This window comes from Arvicanthis niloticus, chromosome 3 (assembly GCF_011762505.2).
Source record: "Arvicanthis niloticus isolate mArvNil1 chromosome 3, mArvNil1.pat.X, whole genome shotgun sequence".
In the NCBI taxonomy this organism is placed as follows: domain Eukaryota; kingdom Metazoa; phylum Chordata; class Mammalia; order Rodentia; family Muridae; genus Arvicanthis; species Arvicanthis niloticus.
The window spans coordinates 82380274-82407956 of NC_047660.1; the positions used below are offsets into that span (position 1 = coordinate 82380274).

Consider the following 27683-nt stretch of genomic DNA (forward strand, 5'->3'; position numbering starts at 1 on the left):
AGGGAAGCCATAGCCCTTCCTCTTCTGTTCACCGCCCCCCACCTCCATCTTTCATCCATGTGTATTTCTTACTAAACAGTTCTCTGGTATTAGAGATCCAGTCTTAACTATCATTCCACCTACATTTTCTGCCATACAAATGCTCAGTAATTATGTATTAATTTGCACTGGAGGATTTTGGTTTTCATTCATATAAGTAAGAATTTATAAAGTATGTACTGGGAGTCAGCTCAAGGGAACAGAACACAAAGAATTTGCATTAGAAGAGCAACTATAATCAGATGCCTCTCAGCTCCTTACTGAATGGTTTTCAGGCTTTTCCATTCAATAGTCTGTGCTGGCGTATGTCAACTAGACACAAGCTAAAGTCATCAGAGAGGAGGGAACCTCACCTGAGAAAATGCCTCTGTAAAACTGGGTTGTAGACAAGCCTGTAGGGCCCAGCCTGTGATGGGTAGTGCCTTCTCTAGGCTGGTGGTCCTGGGTTCTATAAAAAAGCAGGTGGAGTAAGCCATGAGGAGCAAGCCAGTAAGCAGCAGCCCTCCATGGCCTCTGCATCAGCTCCTGTCCTGTTTGAGTTCCTGTCCTGACTTCCCTCAATGATGAACAGTGATGTGGAAGTGTCAGCCAAATCAGCCCTTGCTTCCAAATTGCTTTTGTCGTGGGGTTTCATCACGGCTGTTGGAACCCTAACCAGAACATAGTATTTGCAGGAAACGTCATGTGCTGTGTTCCCTATGTGTTAGCTAACCTATCACCCATGTCTTCCTAAGTTTACATTTGTTTTTCTCTGTCTGCAGCAAATCCAGAGCAACTTCATCGTTGTCATACACCCAGGTTCAACAACTTTAAGAATCGGCCGTGCCACAGATACGCTTCCGGCCAGCATTCCTCATGTCATTGCACGAAGACACAAGCAACAGGGGCAGCCCCTGTACAAGGACAACTGGCTCCTAAGGGAAGGACTAAATGTAAGTCAGAAAGCAGGAGCTGAGGATCTGCCTAGGGTTGTTTCCATAGTGAGGGGTGGGGAGGGGCTTAGATACCCTAGTGTCTCTGGGAATCTTGAATAAAAATCTTTAGGGTTCTACTTTTTAAAAATAATATCACTCAGGGTTGGAAGTATAATTTTCATCTTAGGTGGTTTCATTTCCTGTTACTGTGATAAAATACCCTAACAAAACAACTCACAGACAAAGGGTATACATGTTCACAAATTCAGGCTACAGTCCACCATCATGGGGAAGTCAAGGTGGTGGGAACTTGAAGCAGCTGGTCACATTCACAGTCTAGAGCCAGTTGAGAAACAGATGTGCGTGTGTGTACTCGTGTGCATGCATGTGTGTTTGTGTGTGTGTGTCTGTGTCTGTGTGTCTGTGCCCATGCCCGCCCGTGCATGCTCAGCTCAGCTCACTTTCTCAGCTCTTAGTTCAGGCTCATTGCCTAGGGAATGGTGCAACCCAAAAAATTAATTTACAGTATTAAAGTAACATGAGATACTTATTAATTTGTCAAAAATATGTAAAGGGCTGTGATATTGTTAAGATAAGCATTATATGGAGGTATGAAGATTGTCTGACATACTCTTTTTTTTGAGACAGAGTCTCACAATGTAGTCCCAGCTTACCTAGTACTCACTGTATAGACCAGGCTCGCCTTGAACTCATAGAAGTATGCCAGCCTCTGCCTCGTGTACCACCATGGCTGGCAGTAATTTGAATGGTGTTCAACATTTTTATCGGTCACAAGACACTTGAGGTTATAGGCCTTTATCAGAGTTCCATTTTGACTTCCTATTTGTCTGTTTGATTTTTTTGAATAAGATCTGTCCTTATTGCCCAGGCTAGCCTTTTATTCTAGATCCTCCTATCTCAGCCTCTCCAGTACTTGGATACTGGCATGTACTACCACATCCAGCTCTGGCATTCTTAAGGTAACCATGTCTAAACAAAGATTAAAGAAATGCTACTTGTTGATGAGAGATCATCTACCCACTGATGGTTGCATTGTAGCATGTCTTGTTGGTTTCTCTTTTCACTAAATATTTTATACTGATTGTCTTTCATTTTTCTCTACAGAAACCTGAAAGTAATGAACAAAGACAAAATGGCCTTAAAATGGTGGACCAGGCAATATGGTCTAAGAAGATGTCAAACGGTACAAGGAGGATCCCCGTGTCACCAGAACAGGTTCAGTAAGCATTGCCTTCACACTTAGTAGTTTTCCACTTCTCTTGATGTACTCCTGTGTTGAGTAACAGTGGGATGTGTCATACATCCCTGGAGGAGTTTGTTGTCCATACAGTAGCGCCTATGACAGAAGACTAGCTAGTGTATCTTCTGCACGCCTGGGCTCTGTGGCCCGGTCTATTGTTCCAGCCTCCACAAGTGTACAGTATGCTTCTGTGCAGAATTCTGTACCCAGCTTTACCACAGATGTGTTCATGTATGGTAACACTTACAAAATAAATAGTCGGGGCTGGAGAGTTAGTTCAGTAGTTGAGAGCAGTGGCTGCTCTTGAAGAGAGCCCACATTCAGTTCCCAGCGCCCACATGGCTGTTCACAACCATCTGTAACTCCAGTTCCTGGAGATCTGATGCCTTTTTCTGGCCTCCCAGGGCATCAGGCAGGTATGTGGTACATATACATACATGCAGGTAAACACTCATAAACATAAAATAAAAATAAATCTTTGGGGGGGGGGGAGAATCAGTAAAAGCACAGTGTACAGCCCTAGGGTACTTGTAGAAGCTGCCCTCTGAGTCAGGAGGGGAGTGGTGGGTAATTGTAGAGGCCTGGGACTTCATAAATACCATATACTATAAAGTTTATTTTCTTTCATGTCTTTAATAATAGTTTACAAACCTTAAAATGTTCCAACTTTTTTGGAGCAGGGCTTTGTTTGTTTGATATGTTGAAAAACAATGCATATACAAAGAATTGAATTGTGAAAAGGCATGGACTCAAACTAATGACTCTGTTGGAGAGTGGAAGGGATTGCCTAAACTTGGGAACTACACCAGAGTGAAATGTCTGTTGCCTAGGACGTGAGACACGCTTTACCAGCAGCGCCACGTTTGCAGTAATACACTGAATCGTCAGTGCCACAGAGGAGTGTAGTATCCATTTCAGTGTTTGATGTTGACCTTACCCCCACAGGACATTCAGCTGCATAGGGCAGTCATAGAAGGCCAGACAGGGCACACATCTGACCTCAGCATGCAGGAGTTGTACCCTGTGTCATAACTCTCCCCTTTCATACTAACACTTAAAGATATTGCTAGTGACAAGCATTGTGGCGCTAAAAAAAGTGTTTCTTTATATCCACACTCAATAAGCTTTTTGAATTTTTTTTCCCACATTTGAACTTGTTAAAATTAAGACACACACTCTCCTAAGCCCACACAGTTTCAAGATCACCAGTATCACTGTCTTGTCCCATGGGGAAGTCTTCATGGGCAGTAATATGTGTGGGACAGTTCGTTCCTGTGATAATTACTCTCTTCTGCATCACCTCCTGAAGGACCTACCTCAGGGCTGGTCTTCTTTTAAAAAATGGATAAATAGAAGGAATACACCCCAGCAATAAGTAGTGTAGACTGAAGCATGCATGCTCATTTCAGTGTCATGTACATGCTGTACTGTTGTGTGACTGGCAGCTTGCTTCTGTAAGCATCACCGCACAGATGAAGTAGTGTGCCATGACTAGGTATGCCATCAGAAGGTCTCAGCTCCGTTATGATCCTTCAGATCCACTGCTATATATATGGCCTGTCACTAAGATGCTATGGTACTGGCCATAGCAGGACTTGCATATGTTCCTTAAATCATTATGCAAATATGAGTTAGAATTTCCAAGAAGAAAGGGAGGAGTAGAAGGAGGGGAGGACCAGTCAGTTTTCACCATGTGTCTTAGTTTTTTGAGAGGACACAGGGGGCTCTTGCACTGCTTCCCTGCAGAAATCTAGCTTGGTTTTTGATCTCTGTTTCCAGACACGGTCCTACAACAAGCAGATGCGACCTGCCATTCTAGATCACTGTTCTGGAAATAAATGGACAAACACATCTCAGCAGCCTGAGTATTTGGTAGGAGAAGAGGTAAGAAATGTTGACAATGAATGAAACAGAAAGAAAACAGCTTAGTCCTGAAATTCACTCTGCTGCATCCTAACATTTTTAATCCTGATTTTGAGGAGCAGAAATGTGCACTGGCCCTCTGAATGTTTAGATACTCCATGCTCAAGACCTAGAGCAGTCAGAAAATACTAACTTTCTGGCCTTGGAATTCTGAGTGTGAGTCCAGAAAGCCCTGAGGGACAGTTCTAACAGTGTACTTCTTCCTTTCCTAGGCCTTGTATGTTAACCCACTGGACTGTTACAACATTCACTGGCCTATCAGAAGGGGTCAGCTGAATATCCACCCAGGCCCTGGAGGCTCCCTAACAGCTGTTCTGGCAGATATTGAAGTGATATGGTCTCATGCAATACAAAAGTATTTGGAAATCCCATTGAAAGATTTAAAGGTAAGGGGAAATTCCTGGTTATTTGGACTGATTTTGAGATTCTTGGTGAACAGGTATTCGTTACTCGGCTGTGTGTATGTAATATAGTGTCCTTGAAACATTGTCAACTTTTGGGTAGTGAGAAAACCTTTTCTTCCTTACTTAATCCTGTCCAGTGATTTCTCTCCCCTTACTGCATCATTGGCATCTGGGTACTGCTCTGAGGCCAGTCAGCTTGATGATGTTTGTGGCTTTTCTTTGTACCTCACTCAGACACATTACCTCCCTGGGTTCCCAGGTCGAACGTTTACAATGATTCTAAAGAGTCAGGGAACGTAGGTTGATCTTGGTTCTTCCTGAAACCTAGAGGCCTTGTGCATATGGTGTTTTGAGCTTTTGTTTAGGGCCTGTGTCTGCAGCTGCTGCCCTGTGTCCACAGCTGCTGCCCTGTGCAGGGAAGCCTCCGTGGCGGGTGGTAGGCATTATGGGATTGGATGTGACTAGACAGGTGTTGACACGTTCTTCTGTTTCTCGCTGCTGTTCTTCAGTATTACAGGTGCATCTTGTTAATCCCAGATATCTATAACAAACAGCATGTGAAGGAGCTGGTCCATATGATCCTAATGAAGATGGGCTTCGCAGGTACGTCTGAGGTGCCCCGGCACCTTGAAACTGCCCACTGACAAGGCTAACTGAACTCAGTGACTTAACCAATGTGTGTTCTGAAAGGAGTGGTGTTCCTTAGCTGTTTGCCCAGGGATTTCTAGGCTCCTAAATTGAGTTGATGATTTGTTCCATGCTGTCTCCTGCTGTGCGTCTGACTGCCACCACTCTACCTCTTTTTAATGTCAGGGATTGTGGTCCATCAGGAGTCTGTGTGTGCTACGTTTGGAAGTGGCTTAAGCAGCACCTGTGTTGTAGATGTTGGGGACCAGAAAACAAGTGTGTGCTGTGTAGAAGATGGGGTGTCTCATCGGAACACACGGTAAGGCTCTTAGCAAGTGCCATTTCCTAAATGCTCTCCCATCATGGTCTGTTTAAATCTTCACAGGCCAGACATTATCTATGAAGTCTGCACAGGAGTCCGAAGAGACTGGGGGTATAATTTCTAGCAAGGCCAGATTTATGCAGATGATCTTGTCCTTGGAAAGCTTTCCAACCTACATTCACATTTGTATTTCCAGAGAACCACAGTGTGTTGTGCAAGCTAGCTTTGTGTCTTTTATGTGGTCGTTCACTCCGAAAAGCTTTAGTAAGCAAGTCGTTTAGAAACAAATCAGGATTTTTCAGGTCTAAATTCTGTAGCGTTTTGAATACCTGATTTCCTTATAGTGGTACATAGAGTTGAGTGATGATGAGTGACTTGATCGCATCTGTCTCCTGTGACGTCACTAATGTACATGTGACTATAATGAGCACTGGAACAGATCTGCTTGTCTTAATTCTGTAGTTTTCGAACTACAGGATAAGTGAAGAGTCTGTCTCCTCCCACCATAATCGTGTGCCCTTCAGAGGCCGTCATCAGTGGATCTGTCAGTGAGCCTTTCTCCCATGTACATCTTGTTGTCTGTGCCTGATTTCTTATATGCTAGGGAGTGAAAAGCCAGTATGCCATTCGGTAAGCATGTTGATCTGTCCACAAGCCCGTTTTAACTTTGTTTTTATAGTCCAGAATACTTCTTTGCAAACAACTGGCTGTTCTAGGGGTTCAGCCACTCATTTTGCCTAGAGTTCTAGTCTCATCTAACTGGTCTTTTAGTTCTTACAACAGGTATTTTTTAAAACATGCTGTGTGCCTTCTAAACTGACAGATTAACCATCTCCCCTTTTCTCTTAACTCTAGGCTTTGTCTGGCATATGGGGGCTCTGATGTGTCAAGGTGTTTTTACTGGCTCATGCAGCGAGCGGGGTTCCCTTACAGAGAGTGTCAGTTAACAAATAAAATGGATTGCCTCCTCTTGCAGCACCTTAAAGAAACCTTTTGTCATTTAGATCAGGTACGAACAGAATTAATATTGTTGATTATTTTTGGTTCCAGGGAAAATGTAAGCTATTTACTGGTAAAGCCAGGAAGCCAAGGCCCTTCTGCTGTGCAAGCGCTTGGGTGGAGTCGGGGCTGTGCCCGAGGGCAAAGGCTGACGGGAAATGAATGGAACATAGAAGGAGATAGGTGCAGATGTTCAATGAACTGTGACTTGTGTACAGTGTATTATCCGAATTTAATCATTTCATTGTGTGTGGATTGCTTGAGTTTTAAACTTTATTCAGGAGATACAATTGTGAGTCTTACAAACCTTGACAAACACTGTAAGTGTTTCAGCTTTACAAGGTACATAAGGACACACTCTGTTCTTATTTACACCGATGTCTATCAGTAATGACAAAGCCAAAAAGTACAGGTGGCAGAAGTCTCAGAAATTAAGTAGAGAATCGAGGTACAGCTGAGCCCTTGTTTTATGACATTTGGGTACGTGGTACAGAGTTGGCACGTAGCCACTTTATGTGTGGGCTCGTACAGTGGAGAGGCGCGTGCAGAACTGGAGGGGTTGCTCACACTCCTACTGACAGCATCTTTCCTGGAATCAGGACATCTCCGGGCTTCAGGACCATGAGTTTCAGATTCGGCACCCGGATTCCCCTGCCCTGCTTTACCAGTTTCGATTGGGAGATGAAAAGCTCCAGGTAACCCGGCAGGTGTATGTGTTCCTGGGTAGACAGAGAGTCATCCCTGTTGAGTGAAACAAGGAAGGAGCATCCTCAAAGAGGGCTGCCAATGTCGAAGTCAGACTGCCGGCTCCTTGGGTCATTATTCCCCAAGCCAAAGTAGGCCCTGTTAGAATACAGATTAGAACAGATCTGCCCCACTTCTTTTCTAAATACTGCATTTTAAATCATGTGTATATGTGTGTGTGTATGGGAATGTGTGTGCATGTGTGCAGGTGCTCACAGAGTCCAGAAAAGAGTATCAGATCCTGGAGCTCAAGTTAGAGATGGATGTGAGCTGCAGTGTGGTGCTGGGAGTGAACTCGGATCCTCTGCCAAGAGTACTCTTAACTGCTGAGCCATCTCCCCAGCCCGGCTCCTCTTTTAACTATTCAGAACATGTGGGTTTTCAGGGGCCACTGTTCTTGCTAGAGAATCATAAAGTAGATTCCAAGGCATTTACTTTATATTTGCTCTGAGAGTCTCACATGGTGTCCTGACACTCATCCAATTGGATTGTGTGTCTTCTAGTCTGTTGTGCAATCTTTCCCAGAAGGAATGCTGCACAATGTGACGGAGCACTTGCTTGGTGGCTTTTGTCTGGGGAAGAATGAAGCTCCACCCTTTCCTAGGAGACACCATCTTTCCCTAAGCATTCTTCCTTCCATGCCCAGGCTCCCATGGCGCTGTTTTACCCAGCAACCTTTGGGATCGTCGGACAGAAAATGACAACTTTGCAGCACAGGTCCCAGGGGGATCCTGAGGATCCGCATGATGAACACTACCTGCTGGCCACCCAGAGCAAGCAGGAGCAGGTACGCTGCCACTCTGCCGGAGAGGAGACATCTCCTCCCTTTACCCAGAATTAACTGCTCCTTGTGATCTGTCAGCTTCAACAGACCACTTGGTACTGTGTTAGAACAATATTTGAAATTTTATTTATTCTGTACTTAATACAGAAAATATTGTTGTAGGCAGAAAGCTGAATTGTTTGTTTGTTGGGCCCAGTAATCGGATGTCTATTAAAGGGCATAAACTCTAATTCTTAACTGCTAATCTGGTATTAGCAGCTCAGGGCAGAGACTTGGGGTTGAGACCTTGCTCATCTTTGTTCCTGTCCTAAAGATAAGAAGAAGAAAGTAGATTGGATCTGAAAATGAGGATTCTGTAGCAGCCACTAGCCTGCGACTCCCATTGACATACCCAGTGGAAAGTCACTGGGTCTCAGTGGGTCTGTCTATGACATTTCAGTTTTAGCCCACTGACAGATAGTGTGGAGAGCAGACAGAAGGCGGCTATCATCCTTGCAGCCATCTCAAGCCATATACCCTGACAAGAGGCTTGTTTTCCACAGCCTAAAACAGCTGAGCACACTCTGATAACATCTTGTTTTATATACCCAGGATTTTCCCTTGGGTGTGTGTGACTTAAAGGTGTGACTTAGAGACTTAAAGGTGTGACTTAAAGGCATGACTGAAGAAGTGAGACTTATAAAAGGCGAGAGGCAGACAGAAGAAGGGACTGGAAAACTTGGAACTTGGAGGCACTAGGGACTAGGAACTCGAGACTTGGGACTTGGACTAGGAACAAGGGACTTGGGAAGAGAGAAGAAGAGAGACTTGAGAATAAACGGGACTGAAACATACTCTGTCTGGTCTCCATTCTTTGAGTCCGCCCTCACTCTTTCTTGCTGAACCCTGACCCATGGACCGGAGCAGCAGTACAAGCCGGGACAGTTTAGCCCCCAAAGCTTGGGGCAGTTCGGGTTCTAACAATTTAGCCCCCCAAAGCTTGGGGCAGTTCGGGTTCTAACAATTTAGCCCCCAAAGCTTGAGGCAGTGCGGGTTCTAACAATTTAGCCCCCAAAGCTTGGGGCAGTGTGGGTTCTAACAATTTTGGCCCCCAAGCTTTTGGCAGTGAGGGTTCCAACAAGCAAGGGTCTAGAGCCTGCCCACATGGCCAGAGCCTGCTTTGGCCTTGTCGGAGCATCCTCACCTGCATGCCCAGCTTACTTGAGCATGGGTACAGGTTGTGTGTATACTATGTTAATTTTCTCTTGTGCTGTTCTGAGGTCACAGAAGGGGAGACTCTTAATTGGACAGCACCAGCAATGTCTATTGTGCTCAGACCATCATCGACTGCTTTCTCTCTTAACTTACAGTCTGCAAAAGCCACTGCTGACCGCAAGTCTGCATCCAAACCCATTGGATTTGAAGGGGATCTCCGTGGCCAGTCCTCTGACCTTCCAGAAAGACTCCATTCCCAGGAGGTGGATTTGGCTTCTTCACAGGGAGACTGTTTGATGGCCGGCAATGAGTCCGAGGAAGCCCTCACTGCACTGATGTCCAGGAAAACTGCCATCTCACTGTTTGAGGGGAAAGCCTTGGGCCTTGATAAGGCCATCCTGCACAGCGTAGACTGTTGCTGTAAGCTCACCCTGGGTACCAGTAGACAGTGTGGGTGCAGAGAAGTGAACTGGGTCAGTCTTGCTTGTGAAATGCAGCATTTTCTCAAAAATCAAGCCTGCTCCATCCTTGCCTTGCCAGAGGCTGGGGACAGCAATGCAGTGCAGGTGGTCCCTGGCCCTGTTACAATTGCTCTGCCAGTTAGCCTAGTGCTGGCGATGGAGATTAGCACACATCATGAAATTACAGCTCTGGTACATGCCAGAGTTGAACTAAAGAGTCCCAGCTGGGTTTCTGATCAAGACTTGTAATAAGGAATTCTTCCTTCTCTGGAGGAGCTAGACGTGGCTTTCCTGAGTCACGCGAGAAATGTGAGGGATAACTGGAGGGTTGCCATTCAAATACTGTGACATCTGTGCTGAGGAAGCCTGCAAAGCCAGCGCGGTTAGCCAGGCAGTCCACACCACACGGGGACTCCGTGGGCCTCCTGTCAGAGTTCACTTCTAATCCTAGGAGGAGCAGGATGGGAGTGGGCAGCTGGTCCCCGTATGCAGTGTAGAGAGTGGATCTGGGGGCCGATCCTTGAGGCTGTTGGGTTGTTGAAGTGACAGATAGGAGATTGGCCTTCTAGGTGGGTAATTGGCAGGACGCCACTATCTTTTTCAGCATCTGATGATACCAAAAAGAAGATGTATAGCTCTATCCTGGTTGTGGGAGGCGGTTTGATGTTTCATAAAGCTCAAGAGTTTCTCCAGCACAGAATTCTCAACAAAATGCCACCTTCATTCAGGCGAATTATTGAAAATGTGGATGTGATCACAAGGCCCAAGGTGAGTTATTTTCTGATTCAAGTGGGACAGTACTCAATGAGACCAGTGTGGTTAAATCTAACTGTAATTAGATCTGCAAGGAGAGAGACCCAGGGGGCAAGGCCTGTGGATGTGAGTGTCAAGGACCTAGAGAAATGTGAGCACGACTTTTGGTGTCACAGGGGTGGCCAGAGCTCTGGACTCAGGGCTAAATTTCTTTTGGTTTAGTGTTTTTAAGATTTTATGTTATGTGTTACACGTATGTCTGTGCCCACATATGTACATGGTGCCTGTAGAGGCCAGAAGATAAGAACAGCTCACCTGCAAATGGAGTTACAGTAGTCACGATCTGGTATGTAGGTGCTGGGAACTGAACCCAGCTGCTTTGGAGGGATGGTTATTAACCTCTGTACCATCTCTCCAGCCCTGACTTGGTCTTTTGAGATACACAAACTCATTGCATGGTTAAGGCTGGCCTTGAATTCCTGATCCTCCTGCTGCTACCTCCCAAATTTGGGCATTTACTGACATGCCTGGCCAATGTTAAGACTGGCTTGCTTTTTCTGTTCCCTTGACTTTAGCTTTATGAAATCTGTAGGTGTGTCAGGGCAGGTTTTCTCTTGCCCTGAGAACAAGAACTGCTCCCTATTTTTGGTCTGGGGACTGAAGGTCTTCAAGGCTTTTTTTTTGGCTTGAATTCCTTTGAAAAGAAACACAAAGCCAGGAGTTTAGAAATAAGTCCTGTCTGTATTTGGAACCCATGACAATGTTTTGATATGTTTTCTTTTGAGGGAGGGGTCTTGGGGGGGCCTTCCTCTCTTGCCATTTCCATGGACGTGTGCGCCTACAGGGCTTATTTGTGGAGTACTGAAGAATGACATCTTCAGTATTAAAACTTAGATGTTCTCATCAGCTCTAGCAGAGATGGGCATGTTGGGAAGTTCTGCCTTTTGTTCTGGTTGTGGTAGTTCAAGGAATTGAACCCAGAGTCTTCACATGTTAAGCAGGTGCTCTGTGGCCGAGGTACACCCCAACCAGTTTTCTGCTGTGTTTCACACAGGCGTAAATCCTGGTTTGTTTGCTATTGACTGAGCAACCCCACCTGCAGAAAATGGTGGTGTATATGTCTTACCTGCCTTTGCTGAAATATCTCTACCTTTTGTAGGACATGGATCCCCGGCTGATTGCATGGAAAGGAGGTGCAGTATTGGCATGTTTGGACACCACTCAGGAACTGTGGATTTATCAGCGAGAATGGCAACGCTTTGGTGTCCGAATGTTACGGGAACGAGCTGCCTTTGTGTGGTGAAAACCACGACCAAGTCTCTGGACATAAAGACTTAAAGAGTGTATGTATTATAAGTTATTGACCTTAAAGCTTAATTTTTCTAGAATTAAATTAATTCAATTTTGTGTTAAAGTATGACACTGATTTGAAATAATCTACTTTCAGTCAGGTCCACCCTGTCCCTGATGGGACACCTTGCTGTCCAGTCTTCCATCCTGATGAAACTTTCAGTCTTCTGTAGCCACAAGGGGTGCTATGTGACCACCAGAAACAGCTGTGGCATTCTTCCCTTTTTTCTAGTAGTAGTTAGGAGCTAAAGTGTTTAGTCTGGGTTCTGTGCACATCATACAAGGTCCTCTTAGAATTAAGCACTATCTTTGTAACACACACACACCCATGCATGCATGCACATACCCCCATGGCAAAGGCAGGAGCAGGTCAGGGAGCACTCCTGGGGGCTACAGCACAAGGAAGGCAGGGTAGGTGGAGCAGAATAGTTTAGCTGGCTATTAGGCATCTGTTCCTACCATGTCTGTCACCAGACTTGTCATGGGGAGGACTGGGAGACAGGTAAAAGTGGGTCAGATGAGCCATGGAGATAAGCATGGACTGTAGCAGTCTCAGGGGCACAGCACTGCTGGCACCATAATAACCCTCTTCTGACCTCAGGCACCAGGCACACGTGGTACACAGACATACATGCAAGCAAAACACTGCTATATATACAATGTATTTTTTAAATGCTTGTGGAGTGTACTAGGAAGCCAGAAGAGGGCTGTCAGATTCCCTCTGAAACTGGAGTTAAGATGGCTGTGAACTGCCATGTGGGTGCTGGAAACTGAATCTAAGTCCTCTGGGAGAGCAGCCAGTGCTCTAAGCCTCTGAGCCATCTCTCCAGTCCTTGGTGGTTTTCTATTTAAGCAGTTGATTATAGAAAACATATATTACTTCAAGAGAGCTAATTTCACTTTAAGAATTAGTTTGTACTTGAACAAGAGATGTAATAACCAAGGACTCTGGGAACTGCGATAGTGGGACACTAGATTATAGGTAATATACGTTTGTTTGTTTGTTTGTTTGTTTGGGCAGGGCCTCACTATTACACTCACAAAGGTCCTCCTGCCTCTTCCACTTGAGTGCTCAGATTAAAGGTGTGTGCCACCACATCCAGTTGGTGATGTGGTTTTATATTTACTTAAAAAGTCACCTGTGAGGAACTGGATGTATTTCAGTGGCAGGGCATCTGTCTAGCATGCATAATACCCTGGGCTCAGTTCCTAGCATCACTAGGATAAAAAGTAAAGGTAACTGTCCAAAAGTTTGGCAAGGGAAAGCACTGTACAAACAACAAACGGTATAGTGATTACATATACACTGGATCATCTGGTCAGGCAAAATGTGTCTAGCTTGTATGTGTAATAGGCTCTTAGGAAGCTACAACATTAGTGAGAGCCTCCCAAACGGATTATTCATTAATAGACTAATTACAGGACTAAACCATCCTATGTGCAGCATAGAGTGTGGGCAGTGCAAGACCAGACACCTGACTGGGAAATGCCTTATTACCTCATGGCCAGCGTGCGTAGTTCTCAGTGATAATCATTACCCGGCTTTGGGTATATTCGCAAATCTAGGTTCCACTCATTGTTGTCTATAACTGTATTGTCCTCGTAAAGCCAGCTAATGACTAGCCTCAGGCATGTGTGCTCAAGGTCTGACTCTGCCAACTCCAGTTTTAAAGCAAGTTTTGTACATAGCAGTACCTACACTCAGCCTATACAGTACATTTCAGGGTCATCACAAAGCATTTGTCCCTGGAAGGTATCGTAGGAAGGCTTCGGGGTCTCTCTTCTTCTGGGTGGACTACAAGGGTGAACAGCTACCATGGCAGGCTAGTGACTGTTTCTTCATTGACATGTTTTGTGTAGCCTTGAGAAGTTCTGTGTGGAAAGCTGTGGCGTCCTTCATGAGATGATACTGGGGGCAGACACTCAGGGCATTATAGTCGCCTTTGAGCTCTGCCCCCCCAAGGTAGACCACCAGGTATTTGTGCAGATGTGTCTGGCTGCTGAAATCGCTACAGAAAAGGTTAAAGGCAAGAGGGAACAGATCCTGAGAGTTCTCCCTGGCATTGCCCTCATTGTGGCCACAGGCACTGTCACAAAGGGTGGGGACGTCACTGGGAAGAAGGAAGACCACTTTATCTGCTGCTTGCTTCTGAGTGGTAAGCCACTGCACCGGCCCCAGCTCAGCAATGTTCTTCTTCTGCCATTTTTCAAGGATGACCTCACTTCTGCAGTAGTTTTGAAGAAAGTCAGTGAAGCGACAGACTGTGTGATGGAAACATATCTCAGATGGGTAAACCACCAGGACCTTCACAAGGGGCAGGAGCGTGGTGGTAATAGGAAAGGACGTCTTTGTGCTCCTTCCTGTTGGGGGAAGCTCTGTTAATTGTACAGCACATAGCAGGCCTTTACAGTAATCTAAAACATTACTACTAACTGATCCCCACCAGACAGTGTCAGCCAGGGTCAGGGTTAGAGCTTTGCTCCTGACAGAAGAAAAATTCCTTGATAGTCCTTTTGAATACCTGAAACAATGATGCTTGAATCTTAAAAAAGCATTTTTAAAGATGTATTTCTAAGTCCCTATCAATAAATCAGCCTTCAGAGTCAAGCCCTGTTCTTGTCAGATGAACTCAGCAGCCGTTGAGGTTTGAGGGCACAGTGTTTGAAGAAAGCTGCTAAAACTTCTACACTGAGACACAGATATGACCGCTACCCATCATATTAGGGTTGGGCCAACTGTGGTTTGTACCATTTTCTCCCTGCAGGTGGTAAAGATCTTCCACCTATATAAAGCTTAGCCCCACATTGGGCTCCACAGCAAGACTGTGTAGAAAGCGACTGTAACCCTATAGAAACATGGCACCAACAGCATCCTCTAGATGCAAGTATTCTTGAGGTGAAAGTTCATGTGACTTTCTTAGCTTAAAAGAATGGAGTTAATCTTCTGCCATGACGTAGGAGTAACTCACAGGGTACAAGAGCTCCTTTTTGGCTTTTTGAGACAGATCCTCATGTAGCTCAAGATAACCTTGAACAGCACGATGATATCCTTGAACACCTGACCCCCTCCTCTTCCTCTCCAGGGCTCAGGTTTATGCTGCCACATCTAGCTAGGTTCCTTTTTCCACACATGCAGATTAGAGGGTCTTCAAAAAGTGACCACCCTTACCTTGCCTCCAAGTTAAGTAGATCCCGACTGCCAGCACCCATGCAGCCACCAGCAGCACCAGGAGGAGAGGCAGCCAGCCTCCCAGCATGCTTCTGTCTGCAGGAAACAGCTCTGTCACCCTTTTGTAAATGGATTCTTTAACTCTTCTTGGAAATTTAGACCTTTTAAACCAAGAGCTAGAAGATCTTTAACAGGGTCTGGTGATTAAGGGTTCTTTGCTGGTATCCAGGCCTCTTCCCCCCAGAAAAATGTGTTACTATGGGCTGGAGCAGTGGTTCAGCCATTACAGGCTAGGCTCACAACAGTAACAAAAAAATATTAGTGTGATATGTGTGTGGAAGGCAGGGACAGCTTTAGGGTATGTGTTCTCTCCTTTGGGTTCCAGGAGAGATCCAACCCAGGTTGTAAAATGCATGTAGCAAGTGAGTGTACCCACCAGTGCTCTCCCTGGATTCTCAGCAGGAACTGGGAACCATTCTCTAAACTCAGGTTTCTATTCCTCAGGCACGCACGCATTTGCACTATGGCAGCTTGGGTTTGAAGCTGGGGTTTTTGTTGTTGGAAGAATTTTGATCCTCGGAATGAGTGTACATACGTAATGCACACACACCAGCGTGCCCACACAGAAGACAGGGCTCTAGGGTAATTAGCAAAAGCTTGTGTGGCTGACAGTCTTTCAGCCCCACCCATGGGTTAGGTTCAGAACATTCTTTTCATCCGTAAAAAGAACCAAGGCATGTTTAAATCCAAAGACATTTTCCAGAACATGCTCTCAGGCACCAGGGAAGCGTCTTTTGGTGCCAGTGTTCCTGATTTGTTAACCAAATAAGATTTAGGGAGAATCGTAATGTCTTGCAATACATACTCCCTTCATGGACCCAGCCAGCTGCTCACCCCAGTCCTTGATTCCCATTCCAAAGCCCTGAGGCACTTAGAACAGCTCCTGTGTGCTCTTCCCCCCTTTGTATACCCTGCTTTTAAAAGAGAGTGCCTTCATTTAAAACAAGCCTTTCTTACTGGCCATGAACTCTGGAGCAGCATAATCTGTCAGCAGTTCTGGGCACACAGGCAGGAACTACTTAATGCTCCTCCTGAGCCTCTCTGCCCATCCTGTGGTAATGACTGGTACTCACTGTCATCTGGAGGGAAGGGAGCACTTGTCCCTGAGCAAAGCATAACTGTCCCTTCTCGTCGGATGCAGTCATTGTTGCAGGTGTGTAAATAAGGGGTCAGCTGAGGAGAAGGGACAATCAGAAAGTTCTTGAGTGCCTCAGGAAATGTTCTACAGTGCTCCCACTGACAACAGCACACCCCTCCCCCGCCCCCCCCCCCCCCCACACACACACATACCTTTCTTTTCTTTCTTTTTGCTTTTACCTCTTGGCATGTTTAATTCTCTGCTTGGTTACACTTCTGTAGCCCACAAAGCCAATCTGGTGACCCAAGACCAAAATGCCTGCAATGCCCTTGAACTTTGTACCTGATATTGACATGGTATTTCCCTAATCTAAAAGGGCAGCTCCATCCCAGTAAACATAGAAATCTTCCCCCTGGACAGCAGGAAGTGATTCCCTGGCACTTGGAAAGTCCACAGCTTCCTGAAAGGAGCAGTCACTGTGGTGCCAGGGTCTGCTGTCTTGCACATCCGGAGTACTTGGTGTTCCAGGGAGTGGAGAGTGACTTGGGTGTGGTGTTGCACTGTGACCCTCTGCATACCCATGTTGTAAACTGCAGGGACTTCCTGTAGTTACCTGGGCCAACTGAGCCCCCCACCCCCAGATGATGAACAGTTGCTCTTCAAAGTTCAGGCATTGACCTGCACTCCAGCCTTCTAGCCTCAAACATTTGCAGCTTCTATTTTCAATTAAAACTGAGGCTTTGGGGAAATAAAATGGCTGTCCTATCTCAGAATTACTTCCAGAATCCATGATAGTAAATAGAAATGAAGACACTTTGGAAAGTCAGCAGCCACTAGTCCAAACAAAAGATACTAGTGCAGAGTCAGCTTTCTGAACTCACCACAGTGAAGACCAATAAGGAGTCCCTGATAACACTGCTTGATTGGGGAGAGACTTGCCATTCTTAAAAAGAAGCATCAGAGGACTAGTTTGTATCAGCTATTGAATACTTCCAGAATTCAAGGCGTCCTAGGTTTAGCCCCTAGCATCCCAGCACACATGCACATACAGAAAGAATCCATGGTGGAGTGACCACTTCTCCAGTGTCCCTCCCTTCCCAGACTACTGTTTAACTCACCTGAACCATGGCACCTTCGCTCTCCTCATTCACCAGAATGGCCACAGATGTCCTTGTCAGTTTATTCTGGTGCAGACAAGTGAGACACAGTCAAGAGCTCTAAGTCACACTCGTATAGAGACTGTCAGTGATGAAGCCACTCTTCCTGACTGGCTTCTGATGCATCAGACTCTGAATAAGGACTCACTTCAGAAGCCTAGAGTGTCTGCCTTTAGTTGATTTTAGACTCCTCATCCCCAGATGCCTACAGGGACTTGTCTCTACTACATGAATCAAGGTAGCCCTAGTGATAGACAACACTGTTAGACAACAGTTAGCTTCGGCTCTCTTGAAAGGAAACCTATTCAGAGGATCCTAAAACATCTGTACTTCCCTTCAAGATCCCGAAACTAGAGGGTGGGGAGGGGTGGGTTAGGGTGGTGATAAGGGGAAGAGTACCTCCAGCACTCCAGAAACCCCCAAAATCATGTCCCGTCGGATGAGAACGGTGTATCTGTTTCCAAGGGGATGGGTTGTAAAATTGACTTCAACAGTCTTCTCGTCCTTCTTACAAGCAGTGATATTTGGGTCCCACAGGCTTCCTGCAAGTTGAGAGAGTACTTTGATAACTCCTCCTTTATCTGAGTCCCCAAGGGGGCTTTACAGAAACAAATCTAAACCCTTAGGCACACACCCAAGAGACAGGGACTCGACTATAGTTTATCTTTTGACACTGTTCCAAGAATCCAAAGTATCTGATGTCCAAGAAAGTTTAGGGACTACCCCCAATGCCAATACTTTGCTACAAAAGCTTCCTTGAGCTGGTAGTAGTAAGTACAGATCTTAGTCTATGACTGGGTTCGGTGCTCACACTCTATTTTGAGGTGAGAGAGCTAGGGTGGGAGGAAGAGCCTCAGTTTAGGAGGTATGTCCCAAAATATGAAGGAAGTACATGGAGCCTCAGGACTTACAAGGACACGCTGCCAGCCCTACTGAATACAAAGAAGGGAGGAAATGCATACAGCTTACAGGAATCCCTGGCAGACCAATTATCAGAAAGTCCGTTGTCTCACTCATATGACTTGCAAATAAGACTGGACAAATTTCCAGGAACATGTGTATATATAATAGCACAGGTTATCTTCCCTCCTGGAGGGACCATTTTGGGGCCATGGCTGGGAACTGGTTCTAGGATTGAATTGGAGAGCTGACTCCAGGTCCTGGGCTTCACCCCGCTCCCAGCTCCATTCTTTTACAGTGCTCTCCCGTGGTATCATTAACTTCAGCATCACAGGACTAGACTGCTCTCAAGTTCAGACTCACCCCTAGAAGCTGGAATGAGGGACTGGCTATCATTAAAAAAAAAGCTCCTTCATAATTGAAAGGAAGTTCTAAAAGTCTACCATAGTGAAGGGAGTCTTTTGAGAAGGCAACTGGGGCCTTACTTGGACAAATTCTCACGCTCTTTGTTAATCCAAACAGAAGGCACCCAGAGCCTCCACTGACCACACGTCAGTTGTGATGAGCAGGTGTAAAGGCTAATGGGACTCTTCTCTAGTCATTAAACAGCCTTCCATGGCACTGCCATTAAGTGGGATTTGGGATAAAGTGTTAGCATAGGGATGAGGGTGGTTTCCTGTAGCTGTTGCTGTATTATGTAAACCTAAGAGCCTGCTGCGGTCTGGATAGCTGCTCAGCCCAGAGCTGCTCCAGCAGCTCCTTCACTGAGTGACTTAAAGAACTTCCATCTCTGTATTGTATCTCAGTTATTTATCTGTCTGAGGATGGATGAAGCTTCCTGGGCCCCAGTCAGGAGTATCTCCAAGTGACAGAAACAATGCTACATCTACTTACCTGCCTCAATGCACTGCTTTTTATATTTCATTACATGGTTTAGGCAGCCTGGGAATGTGAATGAAAGTTGTTACATTTCAGTAAAGGGTATCTGTATTATAACCCAGTGCCTAGTAGACAGACAGACATACTACACACACACACACACACACACACACACACACACACACACTCTTCAGATATGAGAGAGACAGCAGATCTAAACAGGGCACTTAACATTTTACTGTTAAACAGAAAATCATTCTCCCATGGAAGCTTTACGTAATCTCTTTTAAGTACAACCTTTATCAAAAGTCTCCAGGAGGTGACTTGGAAACCGAGAGTTGATAATACATATAGGTTCTGCCTCTTCCAGACATGAAGCTCCAGGTGCTGAGTACCCAGATGCCTGGTAGGCACAACCCTCACCAACAATATCACACACCCTAGATGGGACATAATGAGAAGAGTTCAATGCCTTCTGTGGGGTTCATACCCAAGCCTCATATCCCTGGCCTACGTTCAAAGCAAGAATCAGACCAGTTTAGATTGGAAACAATCTAGATAGTGTTTGACAAGGTCATGATAAAGCATGGCCAGAGGCTGGGATGGCATAATGACTGAGTGCCTCTGGAGCAGGAGGAAATTGTAATGGAAAAGCAGCTGAAATCCAAAGAGCCTGCTGTTAGCTGCCGGAAATACGCTGACATTACTTCCTTGTTTTCACAATTGCACCCTGAATACCAGATGCTGACAACTAGTGGAACCGGAACCAGAGAGCCCCATGAAAACATGCTACGTTTGCAACTTTTCGAAAACCATCCCCAAATAAAACTCAAAAAAGAAGGACACTTCCCCCACCCCCCACCCCCCCCAAGAAAAATCCAAATAAACAGTGAGCTTTGGTGTCATCAGGAAGCTAAAAAGTACTGTGTAGAAAATGGTGTGACACCAAAGCCACCCTTGGATGGCTCAAGGCATCAACTGCAAAGGACCAGAGTTGAAGCTTCACCATTGCTCTGCACTGCCGAGGGCAAGTGCTTGGAGATATGCATTCTGTGTCCTGCCTGGCACCCGGGAACATGATTTCTCACATTTACCTAACTTAACACTCCACCCTGAGTGAGGACTGCTTAGGACTGTGTCCACAGAGGAGGAAGCTGACAGTGTCGGAGGGTTCCCAAGGCTCCGTGCACCAAACCACATGCCATAACATATGTGACACAGTAAGACAGAAGAACCAAAGAAGTGAGGACGTTTACCTGGCGAGGTGAAGTTCACAGACAAAGAAGGGCTGTCCTCATTCATATTAGCATTGGGGATGTTATGGGCACCGATGAGATAGAGTGTACTCAGCTCCACAGGAAAGCCTACGTAGGAGAATGTCCACTGCAAAGCAAAGCAAGGCATCTGTACAGTACAAGAGCAGAGCCGCTGTGTGGGGCCGTTTTCATTTGTAAAATGTTTCACACTTATGTATTGCGTGCATGCGTGCATGCTTGTGTGCATGCATGCATGCATTAGTTGGGAATCATGCCATAGTGCATGTGGAAACTTGGACATCTTGAAGAAATTGTTCTCTCTACCATGTAGGTCCTATGGACTGAACCTAGGTTTTCAGCCTTGAGATCCCCTGCCCCCCTTTTCATTTGTCATTTAATGGAGCTTCTCTATTCTCCAGCTGATACAAGTCTCTGGCCAGTGTCTATGTAGAGAATAGGCCCAGCCCAATCTACTGATATAACTCAGAATCAGAGAAGTGTGGCATTTTAGAGCCAGGATACAATTTAAGTTCAGCTCCCCTCACTTTGTTGGGTATTGAGTCTCAAAGATGCTGCCTTCTTCAGGCACTGAGCAGACAAGTAGAGTTTGGAGCCAGGCATTTTGGTCTGTTCTGCATCATCAGGCCTTTCTGAAGCATGCTACTCGTGCTCCCCACACAAAGGGTTTGTCAGGGACAGCTTAGAAGTACTTGCTTTGCCGCCAGAAGGTCTCGTCTGGCTTTGGAAGGCCTCTGTGTAGTTGCACCTCACACAGCTGTATGAATTCATGTTGTTTTTGCCGCTCACACAGATCTTGGTGGCCTTCAACAAGCGGATGCTGGCTGCAGAGACAGTTAAGTGGGAGGTTGCTTTCCTTAGGTTAGCACTTACGTGGCTCACATGTACTCAGTAGTTTAAAAGTTTTGCCTTGTCTGATGTGTACCATGGTACCCAACCTGCAGATGGAGTGAATGAGGTTTTAGGAGTCTCAGGTAGTCTGCCTGAATTTCTGCGGCTCATCAGCAGGAGGTGCAAATTCAAATTCCAAAGCCCAAGACCCCTGCTGTTCCTAGGCTGGCCTGAGTTGTACAAAGTGCCTGTGGTTAGTGATGCATCTGTCCTGTTGAGGACAAGACATGTGCTTGGAATCTGCACATATCCTAGGGTGCATCTTTCAGTGCACACATATTCTTCTTTTAGTACTTTAGGTGTGCCTAAGGATGGAATGAATGGGTCCTAAACACTGCATATTTCTGGTTTAATGGATGCTTCCGGCTTTAGCCTTGACTTTGGGTTTTGGGTTTTTTTGTTGTTGTTTTGTTTTTTTTTTACAAAGACCCTCCAAGCATCAGTACAAGACTATGCCTGTTTTGACTGTCCTATGTCCATACAAACCATACTTTCTCATCTGTCTGTTCCTCCATCCCTGTATTTCTGAGTTCCCTTTAAAGTCCGTAACAACATCAACCAAAGACCTCACCCTGCTTGGTGTAGGGCCAAAGCCTATTGTAGCATCTCACAGGACTCTCGTGAGGGCCTGCCCTGGTCTTTCCAGCCCCACTCCACTCATATAGATCCAATACCTGTTTGGGGCATCCCTGGCTGCCTCTCCTACTACTCTGAAAAACGTACTGATGAAGCCTGCCACTGACTCAAAGGGACCCTTCTCCTGGCTCTTTCCACAACCTCCTTGAGTTTTTGAGACAAGGTCTCACCCTGTAGCCCAGGCTGTCCTGGAACTAGTAAATAGCCCAAATTGCCCTCAAACTTGTAGCAATCTCCTGTTTTAGTCTCCCAGGTGCTGAGCAAATGGACTCTTGATGAAACCAAGTTTAGCCTTGGCAAATGGAAACCAGAAGCATAGGCATTAAGGTGCCTGGATTGACTCGTGTAAGGAACTCACATGTTGCTCTCAACATAATCTGGAGAGAATGTCGGGACTTTGATGATGTCATTTGAAAAGTAAGAAAGTAACCTAAGTAGAGTTTAGAGCTTCTAAAATGAGGGGAACCATCTCTTCCATGAAATATGACTGAGGAAAGCCTTTGTCATCAGTGACTTTGCACACTTACACACCCAGCCAAAGACTGCCCAGCCCAGTACTGCCTATGCTGTGAATCACTTCCAAGCCAGAGTAGCTCCCAAGCCCCCATCCTGATATCAAACTACTTATTTTGTTCTTTCATGTACCACTGTAGGCATGATTACAGATACAGTTGTATAGCTCTTGGTACTCTGGCTGCTTGTGTTTGGGACATTCATATTGTTACACACACACACACACACACACACACACACACACACACACACACTTCTCATTGCTATATTGAGTTCCAAAGTCTCCACTTTGTGATTCTTTTTTGCTCTTGGTCATCTGCATGCTGTTATGAATAGTGTTACTGTATACATTCTAGGATAGTATATGCCTGTGTACTTCTGGGGTGTGTGCCAAGGACTGGAATTAATGGGTCCTATGTCCTTCACATTTCTAGTTTAGTAGACACTGTGACTGATGCAAACTTACCATCTGCCCGGAGTATCCAGCTTATGTTCATCAAAATTGAAAACTCCTCTGTCGCAACACTTGACTTGACAAGTTCCACTTGGAGGTGCCTCAAGTCTCCCGGAGTGAGTGTGTGTTGGACCATCCACTCTGGAGATGGCCCTGGGAGGAGGCAAGGAGACTTAATATGACACTCCTGTTTCAAGCCCAGTCAGAAGTTACTTCCTCCAAGTGATCTCTCCTGTTCGACCACCTGTTCACAACTCACTTCTGCTGAGGAGAGCCAAACTCCTGGATACTGGCAGGCTTAAGCACCTGAATAAATTCTCTCAGCTTCATGGTCCCAAACTACACAGCACAGTGTGTTCCAGGGGTGTGTGTGGTGTTTGACTTGTTTACTAATGCCAGTCCTCCTTTCTCCAAGCCTCACCCAGGACTCCAGCCAGCTAGCCCACACTATGTATGACAGCTCTCCCTTAACCCCCCACCTTTGCCACCACTGAGCCTTCCAGCTCATTCTCCCTCATCACGTTCTTGGACAAAAACCCACCCATTCTTCAAAGGCTACCATGTCAGGTACCTATGTGTAAAACATTTGCTGCCTACTCCCAATGGTGGTGTCCCCCCCTTGCACCCTAATCTCTGTCCCTCTGTGGGGTGGCAGGTACTGTTTCCAACTTAGCATGGCGAGTCCCACTCTGTCTGTGTGCTAATTCATCAGGAGGCCAGCCCATTTCAAACACATCCTTACTCCCCAAATTCCACCTTGAGAACCTCACTACCGTTAGTTAACAAGGCAACACACCATGCGGTGCCTGGTCTCCCGTGACCTCTCCAGTTCTCTAATGCACCCACCTGCCTCAGAGCCACACTGAATAGTCTGCAGGGAAGAAAGAAACCAAATGTCATGTTGAAGTCAGTAAACTACAATGCTTACTTTACCAAATTAGGCAAAGCATCTTTTTCTTTTAGATGCGTACACAAGTAACAAGTTTTCAAAGGAAAGATGAGCTGGGAGCTGTTCAGTTAGGATAGCGTGTTGTCCTTACGGAGGACCTGCATGTAGGTTTCAGCTAACACATCGGACAACTCACAACTGCCTGTAACTCCAGCTCCAGAATTCAATGTCTCTGGTTTCTGAGGGCGAGGGTATGTGTGTGTGTGCATGCACATACACACAATTAAAAATAAAATTCTTTCAATTTTTTTGAAAGAGAAGAGCTAGTTTGGTTGCACTTTACAACTTGAGGGGAATCAAGCTGTCCCACTGTAGCTGTGATGGACCATGGGTTGGCCATTGGTGTGCCTGGTTTCCTGGCAGCTACTCACCCCCTTGAAGATCCAGTAGGCTCCGTGCATGTTATCTTTTCCTGCCTTGGATTACTGAGGGCCACGGGGAGGCCCCGTTTACCATCTAATACTTAACTGTTGGTTTTCAGGACAATGTAATATTTATTAACTTCTCCAAGTTAAGGGTTGGCTGTGCAGAGAGGAGGAGAAAGCAGGTAGCCATGGCTGCGGCCTACAGGACCCCACCCCCGAAAGGCTCATGTCATGCTTCTTTTCTGGTCTAGAACTCAGCTGAGCTACTTAGAAAGCCAGGGGGGAACTGTGATCTCATCTTTCTGAAACAGCTTTCAAAAAAGTAAAAGGCATTGTTGTCTATGAAAGGCCAGTACGAAAACTCTTTGAAGTTTACATTTTAAAAAATTAATATTATGGTTTGGAAATAGTATATTGAGCCTAAAACATTTATTTTAGTTGTCAGTAATCTTCAGTGGCAAGACACAATGTGACATATCCAAGGGACTCTAGGATCTCAGCCCTCACATTTCCAAAACCTTGCTGAAGGCAGGAAGCAAAGGTTTTGATGGAGCAAATTTAGTTTGGATGAAGTCATCCATTGTCCTTTGCTTCATTCTCTTATTAAACAAATGAGCCACCTAGTAGGAACGAGATCTAGTTGAGTGGTAGCAAGGCAAGGGGCAGGGAAAGCCAGGCGACAGCTCAGTAGAGTTCCTTCAATTCTCCTCACAGCTGCCCTCAGGACCATTTTCCTTTTGCACAGAGAGGGTAAGGACAGCAGCTGCTATCGTCAGGACACCATAAACAAGCTTTGACTTTCCACAGTCATCAAGGACACCTGTCCTGTGTGAACAGACAGGGATTGCATCTAATGCCTTGTTGAGGATGAGCTTTTTCCTCTTGAATAACTAGAAAGATTCATTCGTGGGAACTGGAGAAGAAAGGAAAGCTGCCTTCAGGAGTCAACATGGCCCTAGACAGAAAGGAAAAGCAAGCAAGCAGACAGATGCAGGCTGTCTGTTGACCCAATAGATGGCCAATACAGATGTAAGCAATACTGTCCTGTTTGTCATCATGAACCCGGAGACGAGGCATACCTGTGTGAGTGGAGTAGCACCCTTTTTTTTTAGGAGAATACTAAGACTAGACGAACTCAAATGCCCAGGGTGGCATCTGTGACAGTTCTAAACCTCACGTCCCCCCCCCACCCCCGTCCCCAAGCAGTCTGGCAGCAGATACCTTCCAGGATGAGGACAGACAGCTGGTGAGTTCAAGGCCCAATGCGGTTATCTCAGGGGGTGCAAATCTGGCCCCTTTCTGAGGGTGGTTCATGGACAATTTCCTGGACAGTTGAGCTGGTAGATCTTCATATGCTTGTCAGGGTTCAGCTAAAAGGATGGGAACCGAGGGAAAGGATGCCCACGGCGGAGGGGGATGCTTACCGGCTCTCCGGGCAGGGCGCTCCTGTACAGTGTAGCCAGGCTCAGCAACACTAGCAACATGGCCCGGCCAACGCCCACCACCAGGAGGAGCTGGGGCAGGAGATGCAGGGTCCTCTTATCCAGGCGCCTGAGGCAGTTTTCCGGGCTCCGCCTCCCACAGTACTGCCCTGCCCTAGCCGGGGCGGGCGCTGGCCTGATCCCAGGCCGCCTTGTCGCCCTCGGGACTTGCTGGGGTGGGCGGGGTGTGAATGACTCGGGTCAGAGAGAACAGAAGCTCCTGCAGACGCGGTGCGTGTCGAGCCCCGCGCACAGGTGAGTGCCGCAGGCCAGGTGGGACGACTGCACCCGCGCCTGGAGTCGGACGGAGCAGCCCGGGCCGGGCCCGAGGAAAGCACGCGACACTCGAGGCCGCCAGTTAAAGCGCAGCAGGCGAGGATCGGCGGCCACCGCCTCCTCGGTGCTCCTGGCTCCGGTCCTTCAGTGACCGCCCAGGTGCGGAGCTGTCCCGGGTGAGTAGCGAGCTTCGGTTAGGTGCGTCGGGTGGACCTGAAGCCTCCTTTACCCAAAAAGAGTCCCGGAAAGAAAAGGGGGAGGGACTCGAGCCACCGAAACCTTCAGGGCTTCTTTGAGAGAACCAGCAACCAGCGACAGGAACTTACAGTTACAAGGTAATAGTGATAGGAATCTCCACCCCTGTCCTCTCAGGCTTTCTGGTTAAGTGTATTTCTATAGAATGAGGTCTGGCGGTTACATCTGGGGTCCCGAAGCTGGTGTCTCAGCACTGTGGGTTCCGAGCTGAGGTTTTGACATTTGGCAGTACTGCTGCTGCCTGAATGAGATCTGCCGGACTCTCCACCACCTCTCAGACCTTAATTCTGGGGAAGGTGGGCCAGGGACCATCATTTTGAGACGAAATGGCTTGAGAGGGGGGATAGTTCGGTATCATTCGGTCAGAGAAAGGGCTACAGAGCCTGGAATTCTGTTGCTTCGGCCCTTCCTACATCAATAGCTGGGATCACCAAACTTGCAGACAGTGGAATTGGAGGGAGCCCTCTGCCAGAAGTCCTGCTAGTCCCTGCTGAGAGCCTGGGTGGAGTCAAACAGCTGTGTTTGCTGAAGCCCTACTAGGACATAGACTAAATTCATCAGTGAGACTCAGGTGAAGGTTCTGATTTTGATTCACCTGGAAAAGGCCCAATTCCTAAGTTCTGTGGGATTGTAAGGAATAGTTTCCTAAGAAAATTGTTCTGGTTCTGGACCAAGGAGATTGACAAAGGAGAGGTTGTAGCCCCACCCCCACCTGGGACTGGGCCATCCAGAGCCCTCACTCGCCCTCTGTGAGCTGTTCTGGCCCAGTGATTCCTGGGAACCCTGAGCTTTCATAGCAGCCTTTCTGAACAGTAAACACTTGCCTGCTCCCAGGGTGCAAAGGTGCATGCTCTTCTCATGGAGCTGAGCACTGAGCGTTGTGACAGGAACATGCAAGGCCAGAGGGCCTGCCCTGGTGCAAAAGGAAAGTGGAGATGGCCTTGTTTTCCAGTTTCCATCTGAGAACTTTGTCCCATGGAGCTGAGGAACCGAGCAGATGTTTAGATGGCAATCAGTCTTCAGTTTTGAAAAACAACCTGTGGGGCTGTGCAGACCAAGTAGGAGAGAACTCCCTCTCAGCTGAGCAAGTCACAACTGATTGCCAACACATGTTCATTCAGTGAGTAGCTGAGTGCCAATCCCTGGGCAGACTCGGAGCTGCCCTGGCAGAACACACCCTGCTGTAGTAAGCTCAGGGCAAAAGGCAAGGGCTTTGGGACAGTAAGGACAGAGAGGTCAGGCCCAGGGACAGGTCTGTGACTGTGAGTCAGCCATTCCGTGGTCCCTGAGGCAGAAAGGCGGGTAGGAGGTATTTCAGCCCTAGCAGGAAAGTTTTTAATGTCACATGAACACAGAAGCTGGAGTGACCTCACCTGACCTTGGCAAGGGGAAAGGGGACAAACACAAGGAATTGGGTACTGGATTGGCTTGGTTTGAGAAATGGGTCAGGGCAGCTGGCTGAGTTTCTTATCCCAGAGAAGAATATGGTGGCAAAGGAGAGAGGAAGAGTCGGGTGAAGGGTCTAGGAAGGGGTGGAAGAGATGGGAGAATGCCCAGGTAAGGATGCCAGG

At 46.6% G+C, this 27683-nt stretch overlaps 3 protein-coding genes across 8 annotated transcripts in view; 2 read left to right on the forward strand and 1 right to left on the reverse strand.

Moving 5' to 3' along the window:
* Actr8 (actin related protein 8) overlaps positions 1–26033 on the forward strand; it is a 29178-nt gene extending 3145 nt beyond the window's left edge. The window contains exons 2-15 of one of the 3 annotated variants that reach the window (XR_004606446.2): positions 801–971; positions 2079–2189; positions 3994–4098; positions 4350–4523; positions 5051–5144; positions 5355–5487; positions 6346–6499; positions 7089–7184; positions 7880–8020; positions 9367–9631; positions 10277–10440; positions 11585–11768; positions 22065–22236; positions 22767–26033. Coding sequence is in view for 2 of the 3 variants with exons in the window: in XM_034498559.2 (XP_034354450.1) it covers positions 801–971; positions 2079–2189; positions 3994–4098; positions 4350–4523; positions 5051–5144; positions 5355–5487; positions 6346–6499; positions 7089–7184; positions 7880–8020; positions 9367–9631; positions 10277–10440; positions 11585–11728 (1752 nt within the window). In the remaining variant the exon portion in view is untranslated. Of the gene's footprint in view, positions 1–800; positions 972–2078; positions 2190–3993; positions 4099–4349; positions 4524–5050; positions 5145–5354; positions 5488–6345; positions 6500–7088; positions 7185–7879; positions 8021–9366; positions 9632–10276; positions 10441–11584; positions 11769–13635; positions 14384–22064; positions 22237–22766 lie in introns of those variants that run through there. The other 2 variants (XM_034498559.2, XM_034498558.2) reach the window with 2 other exon arrangements.
* Il17rb (interleukin 17 receptor B) lies at positions 12422–25654 on the reverse strand. Of its 2 annotated transcripts, none has more exons than XM_034498562.2 (11): positions 25525–25654; positions 23633–23657; positions 22799–22939; positions 20989–21116; positions 20275–20401; positions 19034–19081; positions 17639–17781; positions 17201–17266; positions 16078–16177; positions 14945–15040; positions 12422–14136 (listed from the first exon to the last, which is right to left on the reverse strand). In XM_034498562.2, the coding sequence occupies exons 1-11, from the start codon at positions 25582–25584 to the stop codon at positions 13571–13573; spliced, it is 1500 nt and encodes a 499-aa protein (XP_034354453.1). In that variant the 5' UTR covers positions 25585–25654; the 3' UTR covers positions 12422–13570. The 2 variants fall into 2 exon arrangements, with proteins under 2 accessions (XP_034354453.1, XP_076787453.1); XM_076931338.1 differs by lacking the exon at positions 25525–25654 and adding an exon at positions 25322–25459.
* The window catches only part of Chdh (choline dehydrogenase), a 28417-nt gene continuing 26693 nt past the window's right edge, over positions 25960–27683 (forward strand). For 2 of the 3 annotated variants that reach the window (XM_076931335.1, XM_076931337.1), the window contains exon 1: positions 26081–26192. The gene's annotated coding sequence lies outside the window, so the exon portion shown is untranslated. Of the gene's footprint in view, positions 26034–26080; positions 26193–27683 lie in introns of those variants that run through there. The other variant, XM_034497322.2, reaches the window with a different exon arrangement.